The 24,954-nt window shown below is 34.3% G+C and overlaps 1 protein-coding gene across 13 annotated transcripts in view; it reads right to left on the minus strand.

The window, feature by feature from the left end:
* Positions 1 to 24,954, minus strand: part of RYR3 (ryanodine receptor 3) — a 194,929-nt gene that overhangs the window by 34,949 nt on the left and 135,026 nt on the right. For 8 of the 13 annotated variants that reach the window (XM_040067396.2, XM_058420965.1, XM_040067394.2 and 5 more), the window contains exons 61-74: positions 22,970 to 23,019; positions 22,218 to 22,278; positions 20,941 to 21,179; positions 19,906 to 19,987; positions 15,999 to 16,129; positions 14,312 to 14,632; positions 12,741 to 12,981; positions 12,334 to 12,421; positions 12,136 to 12,228; positions 7,467 to 7,481; positions 4,236 to 4,406; positions 3,761 to 3,820; positions 2,518 to 2,649; positions 1,629 to 1,741 (exon numbers count right to left, since the gene is read on the minus strand). In XM_040067396.2, coding sequence (XP_039923330.1) covers positions 1,629 to 1,741; positions 2,518 to 2,649; positions 3,761 to 3,820; positions 4,236 to 4,406; positions 7,467 to 7,481; positions 12,136 to 12,228; positions 12,334 to 12,421; positions 12,741 to 12,981; positions 14,312 to 14,632; positions 15,999 to 16,129; positions 19,906 to 19,987; positions 20,941 to 21,179; positions 22,218 to 22,278; positions 22,970 to 23,019 — 1,797 coding nt within the window. The remainder of the gene's footprint in view (positions 1 to 1,628; positions 1,742 to 2,517; positions 2,650 to 3,760; positions 3,821 to 4,235; positions 4,407 to 7,466; positions 7,482 to 12,135; positions 12,229 to 12,333; positions 12,422 to 12,740; positions 12,982 to 14,311; positions 14,633 to 15,998; positions 16,130 to 19,905; positions 19,988 to 20,940; positions 21,180 to 22,217; positions 22,279 to 22,969; positions 23,020 to 24,954) is intronic. The other 5 variants (XM_040067397.2, XM_040067399.2, XM_040067398.2 and 2 more) reach the window with 1 other exon arrangement.

A 24,954-nucleotide genomic window follows, 5' to 3' on the forward strand; every position in this document is an offset into this window, starting at 1 on the left:
TCATTTTTAGCAACTACAAAATTAAATAGCTGAGTTGATTTGCCTCATATTTAAATTAGCAAACTGCTCCACAAAATCTGTTAAGTTTGAGAAGAAAAATTTCAAGAAAAGTTTTTAAGAAAAATAATTTTAAAAAAATACAGATAAATGTAAATGTTCCATTTCAATATGGTATTATTCCATATTTTATTGAAAATTAAAAAATAAAGAATTTAAACATTCATAAACCACTTTCCCTCTTGGCAAGCATTCCATCAACCTCAAATATAAAAACAAAAGAGAGTGCTCTATAAGGCAAAAAAAAAAGATTAGCCCTTTTAACATTTGGCTGCTCATGCATTTATTGTAAACATTTTAAGAATTTACAAAGGCAGAATATGGTTGTAAAAAAAAACCACCAAAACTTCTTCACAAAAAGGTTGTCCTGATATTTTATTTCTTCATACCACTTCGTCTTGTTTTGCCAAACACAGCACTTGAAGATGGAAGGGTTGACACTGGCTGGTTTCTTAAGTTGTATTTAATCCGCTTCATTTCTCTGATTCTTAAAAGAGGGCCAGGTGGTAGCATGAGAACTTGGAGAAATTACTATAGTCTAGAATTACTCATTTTTGTAAAAGAAGGTTGTGTGCTTTTTATGGTATAAACTGGCTTTTTGTTTGTCCTGTGCAAACCTAATATTCCTCCAGGGTGTTAGTGGCAGCTACAGATCTTTAGCTAAAGACCTTTCCACCAGGTGTGTAAATTGGCTTTAATAAAGTCATTTAAAAATTCAACGCAACTCTACAGTGAAATACTTTGCCAAAAATCTTTGAATAATAATATTAAACACAAAAAGTGAAACATTGCAGAAAATGAGAAGAAAATCTCATTAAAGATGTGCTTAACCTCTATCTGAATAAATCTCAGATTTTTGAGAAGAAAAAGAGCAAAGGAAGTTACTCCAGTGCCACATGATTTTAATATTCTGCTTAAAGCAGTAGATGGATCCAGGCACGGGATGCATTTTATATTGGACTTTTTGTTATCTACATTCAACTGGAATAAGAAGCAGAGCAACATAGAAGACTAAAATATCATTCTGCAGTGCTCTCTGCACTGCTCTGCCCCAATAGTTGCTTTAATTCATATAACATTCTGATGTTCTATCTTAAGATTGGCCCAGACAAGCTACAGAGCATGAAGTGTTCATGCAAGAGGAGAGGACGAGACATACAAAATAATAATAATTAAAAAAAAATAATAATTAAAAAACAAAAAAAGAGAGAGAGAGAGAACAAAATAAAAACACAGAAGACTAAAGAGTAAAAAGAGCAACCAATCAGAGACAAAAATGGACAGAAACAGCAGCATCTTAATGATTTTCACTGATAAGCTGAGGAGCTAAACAGAATTACTGACAAAAATGAAGCATGTAATTCTTATGGTGTATTCCCTCTCAAATTATTTGTCATGAGATGATTATTTTGCTACTGTGAGGAATTAGTTTATCACTAATCAATTCTTGTCTCTTAAAATTATATACACCTAACAATCATCAAACACATAGGTAAACACACAAGCAGTATTTGCACTCGGTAAACAATAAAACCACAAGTTACGAAGAAATAATCCTTTCAGCCACTTACCTTGGCAGGTTGTATAATGGTGCCATTCTAAAACACGCAACAACAGCCCTTTTGCGTTGTTTTGACAGGAGTTTGTGCCAAACAGCTTTTTTTGATCTCAGTGGTTGTTCAACCTATGGGAAAATATCCTCTAGTATATGCAATGGAAACTTTTCAACTTTCATCCATATTTTCTATTCAGCTAGTGGTTAGCTAGTTAGCAAAGTAGAAAATGTTACTAATCTTTTGGGGATTGCTTTTTTATTAATAAGGAAAAATCCTGGGAACCGCCAATATAGAAATCTCTCAGTTTACTCAGACAAGTTCAAGATGCTGAAGTACCTTGTGCAGGTCTACCTGGTAAATTTCAAAAATTATTTTGTCTGTTTCTAAAAACGCATATTCAGTTCATGTGAATGTATTTCTGTGCTATATATATCATTTGTGAATGGAATGGATTAACTTCATGTAGGAAGAGTACAAAAGCCTTTCTATATTTAAATTGCATAATTTGGACAAACAGGAAAGCAATTCAAAAGTTGCTACAGCATCCCATGATGTAGAATTAGGAGACAGGCTAAGCTCAGCCTATTAAAAATAAGTGCACAAGCAAACACCTCTTCCTAAAATCTCATGGTTTTCAGCTATTGCATGGAGATGACTGTGTAATATACTTGTGACTGTTCATGCAGTTTTGCAGAAATATATCCTGAGTTTTCCCTGCAGCTAATTGGAGGCACTTCAAAAGATTACACTGAAAATTTTTCATAAATACATATCTATATGTGCATGGGTACTTACATGCACACATGTACAAAACCTCAAGATTTATCTGTACCTGAAATAATCACTGCAAGGAAAAATCTCAGTTTTTTTAAAATGGACAAAGTATAGACACTTGGCTTTTTACCTGCTCCAGATGATACAAAGCAGCTGATATTCTCTGTACACGTTCCACATTTTTCTCCGGGTCAGTAGGTCCATCACTCTTTAAAATGTCTTTGTAAAGATTTAGCTGCCATTTCACAGCTGGATCATCAGACTGAAACCCAACAGATTCCATTTGTAAGCTGCTGAATGAAGTCACTGAATTTGATCAACACCACTTCTATTCCAATAGTATAATAAAGAAGGTTATAAATACTCCCAATTTCTGTCCCTTTTCAGACCAAATTAACATCTACTAGCTGCTCAAAAAATGGCATTGATTCTATATATTATTGGGCAATTGAACTGAATTCTTAAGCAAGGTTCTGTATTTTTATTTCATGAAACCAAATAAAGTACCTCATTTATTCCACTTAACTCCATTAAAAATAAGGAAGCATATGTGGTACTGGGATAGAGTTTAATTTGCAGAGCCTTTGTACTGAGACTCTAAAGCTGTTTTTTGGAGTCTGGAAAAGACAGCTGAAATTTCAGTAGATGAATAGTTACAGCCAAAGTTTTTGGTTTGGGGTTTTTTTCTTGCAAGAAAGAAATAGGAAAACCACATTGAATTACTTCTTGTGCCCATTTAAATGTATACAATCACAAACTTACAGCAACTATACAGTCAACATCCATGACAGATAAATAAGTTACTCTTACTGTGTTTGAACAGTACTGTAGACAATGATCTAAATTATTTTTAATTTACAGATTGATATGGAGGACTCCATATTGGTATTACCTTTGACTGTATTCATTTATAGGAATATAAATGTACATGTAAAACTCACAAGTGATAAGATGACACAAGCTTTTTGTATTTTATTATAGTAATTTTAAATGTATACCTTCTTAGAAATACCTAATTTAATTATTAGTGAAAGCTAAATTCAAGAAGAAAAGCTTAAGTTGTATAGTTTCAATTTTTTTTTTTTTCTTGGATCAAGCTGATTCTAAGTAATTAGAGCTTTAATACTACCAGTATCTCAATTCATCACACTTGTTCCATTCTATAAATCTTCCAGAAACTTGAATATATCAAAAAAGTTACAAATAAGCCATTTATTGCAATGAAAAATCATGAAGAATAATGTTAAAATGGAAACCTTTCTAATAGTTTTTTTATTATCTTTTTTAATGTATCACAATGAAAAGAAACAGTTGCACCTTCTGTATTTTAAAAGTGCATATCAGCATCTATAAGACAGATTTTCTTTTATTACCTTTTCCTGCAAGTGTAAGTTGTTGCGTAAGTGTTCTTTAACTTCCTCATCTGTGTCCCTCTGTAAAAAGGCAGAAGAGTCTTTTTCAGATTATGATTAATTTCATAAGAACTTTTACAACACAGAACAGCTTATATTTAATTTTTGAAATTTAACCTCGTTTGCTTTCAAAGTAAGTAAGATACCACAAGGGGCAAAGGCCTTCTTTAACCATAAAACAAGGATTAAACTTTGAAGGGAATTAAAGCTAACTAGATTGTAGTTCAGTATTTGGTGCAAAAGAACATGAATATATAAAACCACACATAGTACACACTTTTTTTTTTAAAAAGAAGCACAATAATTAGCAGCTATAATTGCTTACAGTACTTACAGATATTTAATAATATTGACTGCTTAGATATCTATGCTTCAAAATTCAGTTTAGAAAGTTCTGTTTAGTTTGCATTAAAAACTATTAATAGAACACACTTACATGGCTGTATCTAGTCTTAGCCAAAGAGATGAGCTCTTGGTCTCCCGGAGTGCACATATTCAAACCAATAGGAAGCATCTTTTTAAGTGCAGCCACAATCAAGGATGTTTGTATGGAGTACAAATCCCCTCTACGTTTTGATTTCTTCCTCTCTTGATCTTGTCCTCCAGACTATAAGTTTGGGTGGTTTTTTGGTTTGTTTTTTTAAGGGGGGGGGGGGGGGGGGGGGGGGGGGGGGGGCGGGGGGAGGGGAAGAAAAGAAAAAAAAGGAAAAATTACTTTAATTCTCTGATCACACACTTCTCCAAAAGGCTCTTCCCCTAATGGTCCAAGGAAACTTTTTTCCTGATATAGGAAAAATAAGTAGAAATGCTACACTAGAGAATGGGTGTACAGTCTTGGGCAGGAAATGTAAAGGAATACTTTTGGTGCACCACTGCAGAAAATGCAGTAAGAGTAATGTTGTAACAGGAGTCGCACTCTTTTGTGTGCATTCATACATATGATTTTGACAATACTTTCTGGATCTTACCTTTCAAATCAGAAACAACCCTAAAATTAAAAGCTGAATCATTCTCAGGGGATACTAATATTTGTCTAATGTTACAGAGACAAATTGGGGATGTTTATATTTTTGTAAGATTTATATAAAGATAGTTATCCAGGGTCTGAATGAATGAATATTGCCCGACCTGTCTCATCTGATAAAGAGTATTAATTAAAAGGCTTTGATTCAATGTCATAAAATGCTGATGAATCAGTGCCTCTGGGAAAGTACTGCCCTTTGGCTTTGGATAATATTAGTAAATTTGGGACAAAAAAATTTAAATTTGGTATCTTTGCATATCATCAGTACTAGGAAAAGGAAAACAAGAGACAGAAGTAAGCAGCACAACAGAATAACATCTGCCCTATCTTCTTATGACAGACACTATACAACATATTCCACACCCAGCTTTTCCTTTATGAGACAGAGAACCAAAATCTTTCAAACAGACCCATATATTTAAAGAACACACAGTAAACAGCAACAACATCAAACAGCCCAGTTCTGAATTCTGTACCTAGAATAAACTCCTACAATACTCAAGGGGAGTTTTGTTTAAGATAAGATTTCAGGACTAGGCCTCCAGACTTGTACAACACTACGAAATAACAAATGCTTTCATTTAACCTCCACATCCTTTTCCTTCTGTCAATTAGGATTTACAAACTACTGTTCATATGATATATTGTTTAGTTCCACATAAGGATACAGCAGAATCCATTGCTATTCATTATTTCCCAAATTATGCTTCACTATTATCACAGTAATCACTTAAAGAAAAAGGCAGCTGTACATATTCTATTTGGTGATAAATTTTGGCAAATTCTGTCTTCTAGATGGTGAATCTCTATGTACATAGCTTGTGGTAAGTCTTTTGCAAGTGTGAGGGAACACGCAATGGATGTGGCTTCCTTTCTTAAGGAACTAACAATTGCAGGAGAGTACTTTGCCTCAAAGCTTTGCTTTTCAAAGTGCCTTAGGAACAGTGGTGCGATGGCTTTAATAATGACATTATTTGTACTCTACATTGACAGAAGACAAACAAATCCCACAATGTATCACTGTATTCCAGTGGCGTCACTATGCATCTTAAATAAGGAACAACAAATTACATAATAGATATATTTTAAAAAAAAAAAAAAAAACAAAAAAAAAAGGGAAAGGAGAGATACTGGTTTCTGCATCTTTTACACCAGTGGATATTTTGCACATCCAATTTTCTTTATGTTCATATGAAATTAATAAGATTGGTGAACCTTAAAGCTGGAGAATTTTCAGAAAATGAAAAGATTCATTCTGCCTTTGCCATAAATTCTGCTGTCTGTAAATTCACTTCGCCAACTGGTAAATGTATAAGTAGAGTCACAGATTGAAAACTAAATGACAATGGAATTTTCTCTTTCAGTTCTAATATACACCTATGTACACACAATGCCTGCATTACATATGTAAAAAGCATTAAATCTGATATATTTTGCCTAAATAATTAACTACGCTAAAAGGACCCCAACAGGAGGAATGATATAATTTGGTCACCTAAAAGCATGTAATGATCTTACTTATCTGTGGATTTAAACACATAAATGGATATTTCTGACAAAAAAAAAATCAAAATACAATTACAAATTCTTTAGTAGATTAATAATAACTAAATACACAATGTAAAGGAAGAAATATTTTATTTACACTAAAAAATCAGGTAAAACTGGTTAAGATTATGGAGTTAATATTTTTTGTATTTCTATCAGCCTTTGAGCTTCAGTTCTTTGAGATTACTATGAGGGCAGTCATTAAATCCTACTCTGTGTACCTGGAGAAGTCTGGCAATAGCAAAGCATGAAACTGGGTTATTAGTTTAACAGAGATTCTCTTTTTAACCCATGTCTCAGGTTTAATAGATTAAAAGCTCTTCTCAGCACACAGGTTGAAGGACAAGTTGAAAGGATTTATGCTCCATTTTGCTGCTTATTCTGCTTCACTGATGAAGAACGCTCCATAGGTCAGAAAGTATTCTTCTATATTAGAAATTCAGATTTTTTTAAAAAAAAATAATATGAATGATACAAAGGCAAGTGACCTATAGTTCACTGGAGGAAAACAAATCTTCAAATGCATTAAGTGCATAAAAGAAAGAATTCAATTCAAATTCAAAAGCATTGTCACATCTCACACCTTTAGTAAAGTCCATTTTACTTTTGGAAAAAGGTAGGATTTGAATTATACATCTTATTTAAACTTATTGTATTTAATGCAATCTTCTATTCATCTACAGATAGCGTAGAGGTTATAGTACGTTTCTCCCAAATATTCTTCTTGAATATCATAAGCCAAATACATCTTTCTAATGACTCTACTTAGACATTTCTTTTACAATGTCTACTTCATTATTTAAAAAAAAAAACAAAACTAGGATGCAGAAGGAGAGCAGAGGCAGAATGTACATATAAAATAGTTACAAAAGGTAGCTTCAGTACATTTTTCACATTAAGCGGTATTTAGGAGTGCCAAAGGGAATTTCATCTGCTGCGGTCAAAGACTGCCACTTTAGCTGGGACAAAATTTATAGTAGGTGGAACGTGGTGCTTCACTTTGTGACGCCACTGCTATGATCAATGGAAAGAGTGCTTGGAGCCTGATCATCTCTAAATCTAAAACAAAGACACATCATGCACTTTGACCTGTACCTTTACTTGCATGGCCTGTATGAAAAAAAAATAAAGGGAAAAAAAAAACAAACATAAGTAAAAGAGATGAAAGGATGGTAATTTTATAAGTTTCTTATAAACTTACTCAGCTTTATGAGGACAGTAAAAATATAATAAGCTAATAGCTAAAACAATAGACTGTAAATGCATAACCAAATGAGATCTTAGTGAAATCATTAATCTTAATTGAATGATTTTGATATTGAATGATTGAACTGAATTTCTGTTGCTATTCTACCACACACTTCCATTTATTGCTTGCACATATAAGGACATCCAGTGAGTTAACCTATCAATACACTGATTACTGCACCTTTTACTGATTTTGTTAGAGGAAGAAAGGTGTCTAGAACTCTGGATAATCCAGGAACGAAAAATATTCACATTTTCACAAAAATAGCTCTTTCTACTTCTTTTCGCCACCAAATTATGTTTGAGAAAAAACTGTTTAGAAATCAAACTATCACTGGCAAGGTGTAGCACTTAATTTACAGATCTATTTTCTCACTGCATAGCTTGCTACTCTTTTGAAGACAGTGTGAGAGAAACTTTATCTTGCATCTCTCAGCACTACCCATTTTGAGAATAATATTATAAACTCAGCTGTAAATCTCATATACAGGATTTTTTCCTGCTTATTGTATTTATATCATAAATACACTTACATAAATATGTATTCCACAGTCAAAATTATAATATAATTGTGTCAGGAAATCTTAAGAAAATAACAACAAAACCATTTATTTATGGTAAAATAAAATAAACTATCACTGAAAAGAATCTTCAGCCTGGAATAGGAAAATACTATAGAAAGCTGTTGGTTAAAAAACAAGCAGAAAAAAACACATACAAGCCCTCACTTCTGTCATTCTTAATAGTAACTTCATTTTCTTGTGATACCTGAATAAGTTTCAAAATGTTGACGTCAATCTATTATTAAAATATTTTTATAGCCTACTTGATTTATATCACATAGTAAGAAAAACAGGTGCAATTCAAGAAAAGCGAGACTAATATTCAAGAGTTAGAATCTTAGCATCTTAGAATCTTTAATACCTTAGACAAATAGCAAACTTTAATTTAAAATTTCAGTTCTGTGAAATATGTAGATGCTGCATAGACATGGCTCAGCTTAGCTTTACACTAAAGGTAAGGAAAGACAAGATGTTAATTATATTTAATTTATTGTAGGTGACCATAAAAATAATTCACTCCTGATTTACCTCAGTATATCCAAAGGAAATGTATCCTATGCAAATGAAATATTCTCAGAGATCTAAAATTCCTGCAGAAAATACTAACATTAAATCCTCTATTGTAAATCTGCAAACAATATGCACAATTGCAGATGGGCACAAACAAACATGGTGTTTCATATTACAAACTTGCATTTTATGACTGCCTCTAACTTCTATAATTGGTCTACTCAAACATTCTGAAAAATAGATTAAAAATTGATGAGAGAAAAATCAAATAAAACTTCAGTAGGATATGCAAATGTTTAGCAACTGAGGGTGTATATCTAGCCACACATTCATTTAGATTCCAAAACTGACACAGAAAAATTGCCCACATAAATATTACACAGTTATTATGTACATGTGAATGTATGCATTTAGTCTTCTATTCCAGTTAACTGAAAATCACAATAGGACATCATTTCCTCTTAACCGTAAGGCTGTTTTATCAATAAGCCTATAAAGGGGTCCAAAATAACAGACTAGTGGAGTTGAATGTTTAAATTCTCCATTTCAACACTTTCATCACAAATCTGGTATTTTAATGTGATCTAAGTTACCAGTCTCTCTCAGACTGAAAGTACTCTAACTTACCATTCCCCTCCGAGCATTCTGCTGCCATATTTTTAGAAAAGAAAAATTAAATTCTCAGCTGTTAATACATTTATTTGAAAAACTATTAACAAAGTTAATATGATATAATAAAAGTACAATGGGTGCTTAATAAATTTCTTGATTATAATGATGAATAATTTTTTACCAACTAGCTACGAATTAAGTAACATAATACTACTCCTTCCTCCTCTGCTTGTTTCTCTCCTTCCAAATGGCACGTATGGATATAGAACCTTCTGTACACGATATACTACATTTACACTCTGATAGCATTCCAATGTTTTGTATCCAGAGAAACACAGTCTCTGCCTCTGTTACCTAAAGCAGTCTGAGACCAGCCTGAGGCCTTACACCTTTAGGAGACCCCAAGAGTTCTGCCTTGGGCCCACTGTCAATAGCTAATGTTCATATTCAGTTTTCTATACTTTCTCATGCTTGATAAATACTGGATAAGAATTGCTTCCACTAGGAATAATGTGAATGAAGAGGAATAAGTGATAGAGAGGAAAGGGCTAATTATTCTCTTAACATGCTACTTTTTGAGATAAATATTATTAAAACAAGAAATTATAATGTTCCCTAATGTAATGTCCTCTCCTGATCAATGTCTAAGGATAGAAATAAATATCAAACCTGCAAAAAAAACCCCTGAAATACAGTTTCTTAAAGAATTTCTTGTTTCTTTTAACCTATGCAGTCTTAAAAAAAAGACCCGAAAAACAAACAGAGATATATCTATCATTTATTGGATGTTCTGGGTTTAGACCCACTTACATTTTATCTTATGAAATATTAGAAATTTCCTGCTTAGAAAGGATATATAGAAAACAAATACAACCCTTCTAAAAGACGCTTCATATATTTCATCACGGTATTTAAATGGTCATGAAACAAATACCTAAATGCCTGCTGTTACAGTACCATATTAATAAAATATTCAGTCATGAACAATACAGTATCTTCTTTCTTCTTTTATTAGCAATAACCTTGCACAGTGTCCTGAAACACCCTAAGTTGACATTAATGCTTACAAAAAATTATACGCATACAAAAAAACCCAGAATCTCTCTGTACTGTATACCCATCAGAATAAAAATGCATTTACGTGTGCCTCTACATCTCTGTTACAGGTATATTCACACATTTATTCATATAAAGTATATCTGTACACTTAAATATATACAACAGGCATTTGAAAATATAATCTCAAAATCAGATTTGGGTAACAGAGATTCTTGATTTTAAATTCCTGTGATTTTATCTAAATCAGAGCAGTATGAGACCTACCTATTCCTCATTTTGTAAACACTTGTCTTTTATTCCTGCCATGCCAGACTGACAACAATATGACAGTAACACTTTACTTCATATTATCCTGTTATCAGTACTGCAGTGGGACACAATCTATATTAAATATACTCTTTCTAATCTATGATGTCTAAAAAAAGGAAGTACACCTATTTACACCTATTTTTTTGTCTCCTCAGGCCAGTTGTAATGTATAAATGTTAAAATACACATAATAAATGTGTGCGCAATAATTGCCATATGATAAAAGCATAGACCTACATATTATACTCTGTTATATTGTGCAATTGCTCCTCAAATAGCCTGGGTGTGCCCACTACTTATCTTGTTAATAAGGATGATACAGACATTCCAATTCTATCAAACAATTTTGATAAGCTGTGTCTTGACAATAAGAAAACAGGTTAACAATTTCCTTATCTCCAAATACAGAATTATTTAAAAAGTTGGACTTGGTTTTAAGTGCTAGTCATGCAATAATGATCAGCAGATAATATGCTATTTTTGCTTGTAAAAATTCCAGGGTTTGGTTTATTCAGGTTTCAAAACTTAAAAATTCATAAGAAAAAAACAAGGAAAAAACCCTTGGGTTTTAAATACATTTTAAAACACATTTTTAAATATAATTAACGGCACATTTTATCTGCTTCTCTACTGTTTGAAGTTGGACTTGCAGTAGCTAGGTTACAGGTAACCAAAATACAGTGAAATGAAAAACTTTAAATGCTGCTTCTCTGCAACACCTTCAGAACTGGATTACTCCAAGTTCATTATAAATATGAATATAAGAAAGAGTTTCTTCACTGTATTTACCAACACTAAACTGGAAATAGACTTCATCTGGCTTTATCTGAGTAAGCCAGTTTCCTCAGCTAAGGTCAAAGCAACCTTTGACAATTACCTTGACAATATTATACAGGTAACAAGATGTACTTTGAAGCCATCATATCAGCACCTTGTCATATTGAAAATTAGAAAAAAAGAAATTAATGTAGTAATTGATAAGAAATCACAAAAATGGTGTACATGTATAACACTATATATATATATATAAATAAAGAAGTATACGCAAGGAGAGCAGTGCTCCAGCAGAGCTGATAGAACAATACAGACTGACATTCACATGAAAATCATGAGGCAATGTTTCTTCACTTGCATTTATAAAATAATCTACCTTTTTCTTTCCTGAATGCTCAATAACCAGTTTTTTATAATACAGCCCCTATTTTCTTATATATGCAACTTTTTCAAATTAAGACTTTTATTTTAATCTTGTGTCTTTGAGTGTTTGCAGACATTTAGTATGTAAGTCTAAGGTACATAGACTATATTTTGCATAGTAGTTGTCACGTCTGTCATCAAGAAGAAAAATTATTTTTGTTCTAAAAGCAGAGCAGCTGCAACCTGAGTAGATTTCCAGAGCCTTCTTTCAACATTTTAAACACATAGTGTGGATTTACCTGATCCACAATTTTTTATTAACTTACTTTAGACATCTTGCTCTTGGTGTCTCCTGTTAAAAATGCCAAATTGTTGATTTCATTCTGAATCACAAAATTTTGTTCTTCTCTTTTGAAATTCTAAAGAAAAAAAAAAAATCACCAGAAGTTTAACTCATCTGCATGAACCACATTTATATTTAAAGACAGAATGAAATGAAAGGAAAAGTGTACATTTTATCTTACATGTGATTTGCACCACAGGATAAAAACTTCAGCAACCATTCGAAAGAGCTCATCAGAATCTGCATCTGGTTTCTTTAGCCAATTAGCTCTAATTACAAAAATAAGAGAAATTTAAAATAATAATTTTAAAAAGACAGTTTAACATAATGGTCTCTATTTAATATATCAGGTGACATTTTCGTAGTTAATCTAGGAATTTGCATCCGAGCAAAATGTGGGAGTTCAAGGTACAGCATCCTTTAAGAATCTTAAATTATTCAGGATTAAGATTTAAGAATCTTAAAATCTGATTCTCACCCTAACATTAAGTGAACTCTGTTCCTCCTGATTAATCATAGATTGCATGATTTATTACAGAATTATTACATTAAGTAATGAATATGAGTTTAATCATTAGGGTTTTTTACCTGTTGTTGTCTACATAACGTATCAGCATTGGATAGAAGGCATAAAGGTCTCTACAAAGTACAGCAAACTCATCAAGAATGAGTAGCTCAGCTTCTTGGGTGTCATTTTTACTGTCTGCTTTCAGTTGCTCCTCTTCCATCACTATCTTCATAGCTTTTTTCTTCAATTTATCCAGTGTTGGAATAAAGTGAGATCTGAGAAGATCAGGTCTGGCTTTGCTGATGATGGGTTGAGCATAAACTATACATGAAAACATAGATAATTCTATGGTTAATGTATAACTGGTGTTTTTCATTGTATTAACGTGAATGCTGAAGTTGAAGAAACAGTAAAGGTTATGGGGCTTCATAAATTTCTGCACCATAAAATTATTGATAGACCTATGAACATAGCTTTATAAAAACTGTGCATTGAGAGATTAAAAGACTATGGATTTGGATTGTATTTCATTCTTATATAAATTAAACTATCTTGGTTTTGGCAAGCCCTATGTCTCTAACTAAGAACTTAAGCAAAGTAAGGATTGAGACACAAAGTCCTCACAAAAATCCTTTTTGCTTTGTTTGGGTTTTTTTGTGTCTGGGATGGTATATTTTATATGTCAGAAAACCACCATTAAATAGTGTTCTGAAAGAATTACTTTACCTATATTGCCTTGGACAACTTAAAGTACGGAGAATTAATAAGTAATTCAAGGTCATAGATCAATTTTGCACAAGCAGTAGCAATAAAGTGCAAACTACCCAAGTCAAAAACTCTTGCAAGAACAACATGAGAATATTATTACCTTATGTAGATGAACAATCAGTACAAAACTGCAGGAAACACTCTCTATAAGTAAGCAGCAAATTTCTTACTAAATTTTAATGGAATCTTTGTTATTATTACAGACCTTTCGGCAATTAAAATACCAAAAAACACAGTAGTAATACGTTCTGGTTATTCAAATTTAGCAGGAAATTATTACCTTTACATAGATTTTCTTGAACCATGTTATTGCACATTATATTCTTACATTGTATAATATGAATGATAAAATTTGCATATGGTAAACTTCTTTACAGGATAGGTACTATATATTATGTGATATTTTGAAAAAACTTTCAGCTTATTTAATAGTTCACACATTTATTCAGGCAAACCAACTAATTTTGAACTTGGGTTACTCCTGAAATTACTACACCATTTACACTTTCTTTCCATTTTTCCCTGATATTTCATGAACAGAATTCACAGCACTTATACCCTCTACTGAAAAACTCAGGTGTCTTAAAAATCAGTGGAATTCACAACTCCAAATTAAACACATCTTACACAATGCATAGAGGAGATTTTGAAAATCTCTTATGGTGAATAGAAAGCTTTCTACTTACAGTGATTCTACAATGCATGCATATAACTAATAATAAAATATAAACATATTTCTCTTATTGTTACTTATCTTTTATTTATCTTTCTGTCTTGATCATTCCAGTTATAATTTTTTGTTATCACTGGGCAATAAGGTAAAGTGTAGCAAAGTAATTAAATGTTATTAGTACAATTACTGTTCAAAAAATATTTACAGTACCTGCAATTCTTTTCATCCAGGATGCTTCATCTATTCCCAGATTGTTGTTAATGATTTTTAGAATGTTTCCAAGAACGATGCTCAGATGCTCAGATGTTATCATTGTACAGCAAGGCCCAGCACTTTGAGGAACACTCTCAGACCCTCTTTCCCACCAGTAGGATAAATAGTTGCATAGCATGGGTAAGATCACCTCAATTACATGAGGCATTTCAGTATACCTTGCTCCAGACTCTGCTAAATCATTTATTTCCTTTATTAGTCTTTCCAGCTGAGGGATCTCTGGACACATTTCTTCTACTGTATCAGGCATACCTAAAACTGCAAGTAAGGATAAAAAACCAAAAGATTAATTAGCAAAATGAAAGAGAATATCTATGTTTCAACACAAATGGCTCAGATTTTTTTCCTTCATCATCTTGGACAGGCAAGACTATAGCAACACTTTGGGGTATGCATGGATATTTCCTTTCATAAATTGTGTCTTATGTGCAGATTATGTGCGTAAAGTAATAATGTAAACAATAGCTGCCATAAAGCTATGGCTTTAACCTAAGATGTCCTGCAATTATCTGCTGAGTTATGTAAAAATGCATAACAGAAAGCTTATATTCATATTGGTTACACTCTGGATATTGTGTTCATCATCATTCACAATTTTTGTGTTAATTTTCATATTGCTAGTCACCACTGAGGAGAGCCTGGCTCCATCCGCTTGACATCCTCCCTTTAGATATTTTGTATGATTTGATGGGGTCCCCCCCAGTCTTCTCTTTCTGAACAGGCCCAGCTCCCTCAGCCTTTGCTTATGAGAAGGATGCTCCAGTCTCCTCATCATCTTTGTTGCCCTCCACCAGACCTGCTCTGGTAGCTCCCTGTCTCTCATCCTGAGGAGCCCAGAACTGCACTCAGCACTCCAGGTCAGGCCTCACCAGGGCTGAGTAGAGGGACAGAATCCCCTCCCTCTTCCTAACACAGCTCAGGATCCCACTGGCCTTCTTGGCCACAAGCACACACTGCTGGCTCAGGGACAGTTTGCTGTCCACCAGTACCCCCAGATCTTTCTCCACAGAGCTGCTTCCCAGCAGATCAGCTCCCAGCCTGGACTGGTTCATGGAGTTAGTCTTCCCCAGGTGCAGGACCCTACATTTGCCTTTGTTGAATTTCAGGCAGTTCTTCTCTGCCCATCTCTCCAACTTGTCAAGGTCCCTTTTTCATCAAGGTTTCATGGAATTAATCATGTTCTGCTGGAAGTTCCCTATACCAAGCTGCTTTGAATCACTTTAACCACTTTAAACCATAGAAATTATTTTCCTGTTCACCTAAATCAGATATTATACCTCTTGCATTTTGCTACATGAACACAAAGGTATTTTGCCAAAAATTTTTGTAATGTAGATATGTAGATGAACGACTAAGATTTAAATATTACATATAAGGATGCCTCTTTAGAACAGTATTCAAACATCATGTTCAGAAATATATCAAAAAATATTAGGAGAAAGAGAACATTATTGGCAGAGTCTCAACAAAGTAAAGCAAGGCTAAAATGGCAAGCAATAAAACATCAGTAGCAGGAGCTCTCTGCTGAGATGTGCATTCAGGGCTTTTTCATTACACAACTTCTATTATTTAGTTGGAGTGGAGTGAACAGCTTTTTTTCTTTTTGCTGAGTAATAGTACTTACTTGCTCTTTCTCTTGCACTTTTTGTGTTGAAAACAGACAGTGGATTGTAATGGTTGAGGGAAGGTTCAAGGAATGCTACTGGAATGGCTGCCGCAAGAGATGCTAAACACTCCCCAAGTGCAGGACGCTGCCTGTATGTGAGAGACACTAAAAGTCATCTGGGAGGAAAAGTGTTTCACCAGTCTTTCAGTGGCTAGCATACATGATAAAAAGAAGTATTAGTATTTATAGCTGACTTTTAAAATGTTTCTTAAACATTAGAAACTATCTGACTACTTAGAAAAAATTAATTTCTCACATGAAAAGAACTACCGGAGATCACCATGGTGCAAGAAAAACAGTTTAAAAAACCCGACCTCCACCAATGTTCTGGTTCTGATCATGACAGGGTTAATTTTTACCATGGACAGAACCCGGAGGTTATTCTATGCCACCTCACGTTCTTTGCCAGGGACAGGGTTCCTTAGGGGTCAGACATTGTCAGGGGTCCTGTGTGATGATGAGCAATTGCCTGTGAATTGTTTGCCTCTTTCTTGTACACCACTGCTACTATTGTTGCTCATTGCCTTATTTTGTTGCAGTTTCTAGTAAATTGCTCTTATGATAACCCATGATATTTACCTTTAGTGCCTCCAGTTCTCTTCATCCACCACAGGGACAGGGGAGGAGGGACTGAGCAAGTGGCACACGGTTTGGAGTGTTTCCGTGAGAAATACTGAGGGAATACCATTTTGAAACCAACCCTGATTTGGCACTCAACATAGGGCAGGAAAGGATGAGAACAACAGATCTGACCACAGAGCAGGTAGGAAGCAAAGGTGATCTAAGCATTTGTTGTGCTAGGTCCAGAGCCACTGATCACAATGTTGCTTGGTCGATTCATGTGACTGCAGTAACTAATGCTACATACATTCCTATATATGCCACATGTGCTCCTCATGGTGATATTTTTCAGGTATCATGATTTCTTAGTTGCTGCACTGTGTAATATCAGCTTAGGACACGATAACAAGGACAACGAAGGTCATCTGGGATGTGTATCCAGCGTTGCTCTTCTGCCCTTACCTTGGGCACTACCTCAGGGAATCCATTAATAATTGTACCCAGCCTGTGGGAAGAAGAGGGCGGATAATTTTCCCCAGTTTTCACCCCCTTATCCTCCTTTAGGCCTGTTACAAGTGCTTTTGAGGATTTTGAACTTCCCTAGGATGTTCAGGAAAGCCTGCTCTTATTGCTTGGTCTGCTGGGTCCCCTCACTTTGCTACACACAATGGAGTAACAAAAGAGATGTTTAGGAGAGTATTTCAGAGGTCTGCCAGAAGGGTGGATAGCCAAGTGGTATGGAAGGTGGAAGACAATGAGCCAACTTTCGAATGATGATTCTGCTCTGATGGTTTTTAAGTTCACCCCAGAGGAACTAGAGTGCTTGATAAAGTGGCAGAATATTTGAAGGAAAACTGCTGTGGCAGTTCCAGGGAGTTGCAAAGTTATGCAACATGCTCGGCTCTAGCTAATATTTTTAACACTGATTGATACTAGACAGCACCTTCAGGGGGAGGAGGAGGAAAGCAATGCATTGTGGCCACTCAAACTGCAGCTGAACCAGGGAAACAACTGTGTCAGTAGCAGTAACCCCTACACAGCAGACAAAATACAAGACAGAGAAAATCAATTTGCTTAGTGAGGGAGGAAGAGGAAGTAGGACCGTCACAAGGAGGAACACTCAGGGTGAGAGATAATCACCTGATCCCTATCCCTGGGTGAGCTGTGAGATGTGTGAATAGATTTCATCCATCAGTCAGGTGAGCCCCTTGTGACCTGTCTGCTCCAATGCTGGGGTATTGTGGCCCATGATATGAAATTGGATGGTAGTGAAGCCAAGCATTTGGGATTCCCTGTCCTGGGATGTGAGCATTGCAAAAGGAATTGGGAAAAGGGCAGAAACTCTTAGCCTCTGGAGGCGACTCCTGGCAAGTGTGAGGGAAAGGTATCTTTTCAAGGATCATCTATTAGTGCACGAAGTGAAACACCATGAAGAAAGATAGCCAGTCAGTAGAGCATTAGGGCTCAAAGTAATCCAGAGCTACAGGATTTTGCATCCAGTTCTCAGCATTTATGAACCATGGAGACTTTTAGGGAAGGAATGTTCACAGAAAAACTGGAAGCATCTCCGACATCCTAAAGAAGATAAACAGTCTTTGTAAAAAGTATAAAACATTTGACAGTGAAGTTTGTCTCAACAGGGCAGCAGCAGCAATTGAATCAAGGATTAGTTCCAAGCTACTGCAGCCAGAAGAACTATTTCAGCCATAAAAAGAGATATTTATCTATGAAAAGTGAACTATGACTCATTCTGCAATGAAAGGTAAAACTTCTTAATGTCCCTGCCAAAATTCCCTAGGAGAAAAACCTGCAATTTGATTCTGAAATTGAACATTGCTTAATTTGAATAACTGTTCAAGTCAGCTCAATCACTCACTTCTAAGTTTTGTTGAAACATTGGGCATTGTGTTTGAAATCCTACTTCCCACCTAGACGCTGATGTCTGCCTACAACTGTAATTTAGGAGCCTGAGACTAGTGAAAAACAAACTAAATGAAATTCACCGTTGAGAACCTCTCACACAGCCTTAGGAGAATAATTAGTTTCCTTGGATATGTCTAATCTGATGACTTTTCCATCCAAGAAGATAATTGCTGCAGGCAAAGGTGATGCTGCTAGCATTGATATGTTTAAGGAAACTGTCCAGTGCTTTCAGCTTTTGCCAGTCAAGCAGAGGCCTGCGCTGTGAGCTTTTCTTATTGACAGGCAGCTCAAACAAAGTCATGCTTCATTTCCTGTGAGGAGACCCTGATTGCTAGTTAGATAAGGGGCAAGGCACTTCCTATTTTTCTTATCAGATCTATGTAAAGGAGTATTTAGGATTTTGAAGCCTGTAAAGAGAAGAAAAAGAGTATAGCTTTGTGATTAGAGATGGATGCATAAATGCCTGAATGAGAACATACAGCTTGTGCACACATGTGCATGCATGCAGAGTGGGAGGAAAGATTTGTCCACCCACCTCTTTTATTTTGTATGAAAGAATTCTGAATAAATTCTGGAAGGAAGGAACTGGAGACCAGCATTCCTCACACTAGGCAAAGCCTCTCCTAATGAGACTACAGACTCGAATTTCTTCCACTTTAGTCTCTCTCTCCCTATGGATCTTAAACTTTTCATCATAAGAAGGGCAGTGAAAATTGCTTAACCTAAAACTTTCACAAGTATGAAGACAGGTTATCCTTACCTTGGTTCCTGTCTTGTGACACACAGACAAGCAATTAGGATTCTCTTTTCTGAGCTAACATATACAGATTTGACCACCTTCTATTGTAAGAAAGGTCTTGAAACATAGCATAGCAACTAGATGCTTAAAGGAATTATAGACCTTAGTATTTTTTAAAAATACAAGTAATTAGTGTTTTCCTTTGTAGAGTTAATGGTTGTCAGAATACTCTACATATCCTCTGGATTTTATGCTCAGGACAACTCTTTTGAGAGCCCTGTATAGGCTTGGGCGTGAAACAGATGCTTCCTTCTTAGTACTCATCCCACTTATCACAGCAATATGTGGTAGAAAAACTTTGAGAACATAATGGCAACGCAAAGAAAAAATTAGCTTTTCTAATGGGAAAAATAGACTCTGTGCAGATACACTGCCATATGCAGGATGTAGTTATTTGCTTCCTCTTGAGGGTTTTCTTCCCTGTGGAATTGAATGCTAAAGTATAGGCAACTATTTTCAAGGGAAAGTGAATTTTAAACATCTCTCACTCTTTCAAATTCATCTTTCATCCAAACTGCTCTATTACCTAAGCAACAGGCTTGTAAATAAGAAAAAATTTTGCATGAGTTTTACACTTAATACCTTTCAACATAGATGTTCTTCCCAGTCCCAAGAGAATAGAGGCTACAAAGAATTCTGTAACATGAAACTTGTACATCACCCACTAGAGGAAAATAAAAATACATTATCAGTATTTATTCAGCTGAGGTTTACTTTTCAAATATCAAACATCTGCTTTATGCAACCTGTTAAACAGTATCTAAAACTTTTAGCACATGTTATCACTGAACATTCCTGACTGTCCACGTGGTATACATACATACATACATACATATTCCACATGGTATTTACCTCCAGTATCTCTAATTCCTCTATCATCTGCATTTATTCCAAAGCCTACCAGATCATCAGACATTCCAAGAGGACAGCGGATACTTGCTAATAAGATATTCCAGGTTATCACACTCACAGAGTACATTTTTAAGCTAAACTACGTCATTCTGTGTGTCTAATCTTTAGGTACATGATCTAAATGTACACTATATTTTTAAAGAAATTATATTCATGGTTATCCATCTTTTACTTAGGACCTAAATATATACAAAATTGTGGAACATAATTATAGACATGAAAAATATTAGAACATAATAAGACCATTCAGCATATTGCTGAATCTTAAGGAGTCATTCCAGTATTTTTAAGCTAACCAATGTTGAAAACAGGGAAAATTTGAATTCAAAGACCTACAGTGGTTTTCCCATGTAAGGAAAAATCCACAGGCAACTTACAGTCAGGTATCTCCTTTAATATAACGAAATACAAATTTTGCACAGAAAACTAGCCTCATCCACACATTTGTTAAGACAGCACTTCAAGGGATATTTTAATTTCCCTCTCAATGTTTGGAGAAATTTTGTACATAATTAACCTTAAGCTTATTGAGTATTATTTTTGAACATTTACTAGAAATAAGATACTGTGTTGCTGATTTCAGAATTAATTTTGGAAATGTACATGTTACTGAAAACAGAATTTCATCCTCTGAATCCATACAGTCATTACTTAAAAGCATCTGTAGCATTATAACACAATAAAAGTCAAGATCAGAATACTTACAAAGCAAATCTATTCCAAAGTGATATTGTGAAATATGTTCAAAAATTGATGTTAAGATTGGTAACAATGCTACTGTAGTATAATTGATATTCTGTGAAACACCTTTGATTTGTGTTCGTGAATGAGTAAATTTTCCTAGTTTAAGATTTTCTGAAGTTTTTTCCAAGTCTTCAGCTGCATTTTCAAAAAAGGCACGCAATCCTGCTTTAACAAGCTCAGATCCTGATTTCATAACAGTTCTGGGGAAAAAAAAAAAAGAAAAAGAAAAAGAAAAAATATCAAGTTTGCCTTGCTATTTAGTAGTTGTATAGAGATACATGTACATGTTAGTTACATTCTGTCAGTCTTTGAAGATACCCACACCTAACAGGAAACTCCACATTATGAACAGAAAAGGGCACTCACATCTGAATAGCAGCATAAGCAACAATTTTCTTTGAGTATTGATTAAAAAATAATAACAACAAAGACCTTGATTACACAGTCTTGCCTTTCTATGTTTTTGTGATTTGCTTTTGAATAAGATAATGCCTTTTCAGTAAATGTTGAAAGTCATGAGAAATCTCCTCTATAAAATATGCTCAAAACCCTCCAACTCTCAATCACTATGCTTTATGGGAGCCACAGTAACTAGCTAAGTCAGGATATTTCAAAGCACCCTAAATCCAGACAATGCAACTGCAATACCAGAATCACAGTCCCATTCCTTGACTTTTTGCATGCTTCTGTGATGCCTTAATGAAGATTCCAGTGTTCAAAAATTCACAATAAGTTCATTATCAGGCTGCTGTGTATTAAGCAGGCCAGAAAACAGCTCAAATTAGAAAACTTTTCTGGTCTCTGTTTTAATCTACACAATCACTTCAATGATAAGCAGTAAAAGTTTGCAAATATAACTATGCCTATGTATTAATATACTTTGCATACTTCTAATGACTAATTTTCCACTATGCACTAGACTTTCTTAATATCTGTAGGTATCACTACTTTTGGTTCCAATGATCATGTCATTTATATCTCCTCATAAAGTCTTCAAATGAACTTGGAAACGTTGACATGTGTTTTCAGTGTTTGAATGACAGACATCGAGCAGAAAAATGTAGATGAAACACTTTAGACAAAATTTGCTACTACAGAGGCCAATATCTGAATTGGTGATGCTGCTAAGTCATTGATTAGAAATAAAGAATTTTAAAAAAATACAGAAACAATCCAATTGCTTCTGAAAAGGTCTGGAAACCTTTGTAGTTTGCTTGGCACAAAAGTTGCAAACTTACCGTGTGTCAAGAGACTGAGCTAAGATGTGCAGGCAGTTCACCATTGTAGCAGAATCACTACCTGGTTAGAAAGAGATACTATGGGAGCACAATAGCACAGGAAACATCACATCATCTAATGAGCCAAAAATATCCTTACTGGAGATGCACAGTTTAAGCAAGACTTTACCTATGTCTCCCACCTTAGGTCACTGGAGGGGGAGCTAAGTCTGGTTCTAGAACTAACTTAATTTTTAAGTCCATTTCCATGTAAGAGCTAAACAGAATAACTAATGTCTGCTTGGACACATTTTCACCACTTGCAACATTCTGAACTTCGTGTCTGTAATACTTATATTTCTTTAATTTTTTTTTTTTTTTTTTTTACCAATATCTTTGTAGGAGGTGTATTATTTTTCTTTACATCCCCTTTTATCTATTCAGAAATTAGTCTATTGGAGTCAACAGTTGGATGACAGAAATCAAAATAATTAGTGTAAGATTACTTTTGAAAAGCTAAAAGTAACTGCAAAGCACTGATTTTTTTTCATGGGGTCTGGAGATGTGACAATGTGCTATTTTTTCCTGCTTCAACACTCTATGTATTTTATGAAGTGTTAGCTTCAGAGCCATGTCCAATGCCCTTACTAATTTCACTAGAAGCTTATGTAGCAGTAATTGAATTTTGCTTATAGTTGTAAAAATCTTTGGGTAACATAGAAACAAGGTTATGTATTCTTTAACTTTTATCAAGCTCTTTCTTAACAACTTACCAAAAAGTGAGATCCTATGTCTAACAAGAGCAGCTAGTTTGCAGAACAGGCTAAAGTCGAGAAGAACAGAGAGAGCAAAACAAGATAAGATAAAGATGAAGGATTTATTTAGAATATGAGGTAAAGAACAGTAGGAATATGAGAAAGTTCCTGGAAAGTGTACTTTGAGTGATACATGATAACAGTCAACTGCATCAAGTAGAGTAACACTTTGAAGCTCCTGAAATATCTCATTTTCTATAGTTCACCACTTCAGAAGTGTCTTGAAATCTAAAACTTTCTTTTGACAGTGGTTTTCAACAATTGCATACTATATGGCTGAGTCTTTCTTTATGACTATTATTTCTGAATAAGAAAATGTTTTTGTAAGAACAAGAAAAAATGAGAAATATTTTAGTGTTTTACTTAGCATTCTGCAGGAAATGAATGTTAAAAACCTTCATACCTTAAAAAATTATTAAAATAACATCAAAATACTAAAATAATTTGGGCAAAGAATGTCCTTTGTAAATAAATAAATCTGTGTTTACCCTCTGATGATGATAATATGAATCCTAAATATATACACACTAAAAGAACTTCTAGCAAGTACATTAGATAGTTGCGTATCTAACCTACCCATCAAAATAGGAGAATAATTAAGAGAATATAGCACTAACTCCCTAAAGATTAAAGGGGCTACTTTAGCAAAGACAGCTATACAGACTTGCATATCCTTTGGGCCATACTTTACAAATGGAATTAGGACATAGGAAAATGAAGCATATATGTTAGGACTTGGTCTGGTCTCATACTAACCACAGATTTTTATTATCTTCACAATTGTAAGGAGACACTATACTTCCTATAAGCTGAAAATGGCAGATAGTCACTTCTCTCAGTGAAGGATGCAAGAAGAATTATAAGATAATTCTGCAGTTATACTAGCAGATACATGAGCTAGACATCTAACTTTCTCAGGTGCCTTGTAAAGCCACTTTTATCCTCCTACCTTCATTAAGACCTGATGGACTTTAGGGAAGTAACAGGAGTATTCAGAGAGAAAGTATGAAATTGAAGCCTGAACTGTCTTTCCCAGCTCCTGGAGGACTATCTTGCAGGTTTGTAAATATCTGTAAATACCTGAGTAAAGCAGAATCTTGGGGACTTACCACACTTACACACAACTTCTCTGTAAGGACTGCCACCCACAAAGAATATGGAAACAAGGGTAATGGTAATAATAGGCTCATAATAATTTAAAGAAATGAAAAAAAATGTGTTGAGAGATAAACTAAAGAATGGAATCTAGGAAGCTGAGTCCTGGGCCTGATCTTATGTAATAACAGGTAAGTAACCTTTACTTTCAAATTTTATATCTACTTTCCACTGGAAAAAGCAGTTAATTCTGATCAATTCAGTGAAGGAAAGTAAAAGAAATCTGAGAAACTGGCAGCTAAACTAAGAAAGCATGAGAGTAAAACAGCTTGAAATACTATGATACAAAATTTCCAAAAGAAAGTAATCAGCAGCACACCTCAAGGGGAAGAAAAAAACCTGGCAACTTATTAAATTACAGTAATTGTTAAAACACAATTAAATATTATATAATATTATTTTTTATTTTAATTGCAGAAAAGAGAAATATATATATTTTATACAGACAGTATGTTATAAATTAAAAAGCAATTATTTTTAACAGAATTTTCTAGAATAACTTTGTGTCAAATGGCTGATTTCAACCAAACAGTAAAGACATACAAAAATTATTAAATTCCAGTAGTACTTGTGCAGGGGTAGAAGTAATTTTGCATAGAATCCATATTTCCCCCTAAAAAGCTGTCTCATGGTATTTTTAACACTTTTTTGGGAGCTGAAAATTTAAATAAATTTGAGACCATTTAAATGAACCAAAAGTGGAAAGAGCTTCAAACAGAAACTGCCACCAACAATGAAACAGAACCCTGTCAGAAACTAAGTAATTCCACTGCTCACAGAATAGTTTA

This window comes from Hirundo rustica, chromosome 6, assembly GCF_015227805.2.
Source record: "Hirundo rustica isolate bHirRus1 chromosome 6, bHirRus1.pri.v3, whole genome shotgun sequence".
NCBI lineage: Eukaryota > Metazoa > Chordata > Aves > Passeriformes > Hirundinidae > Hirundo > Hirundo rustica.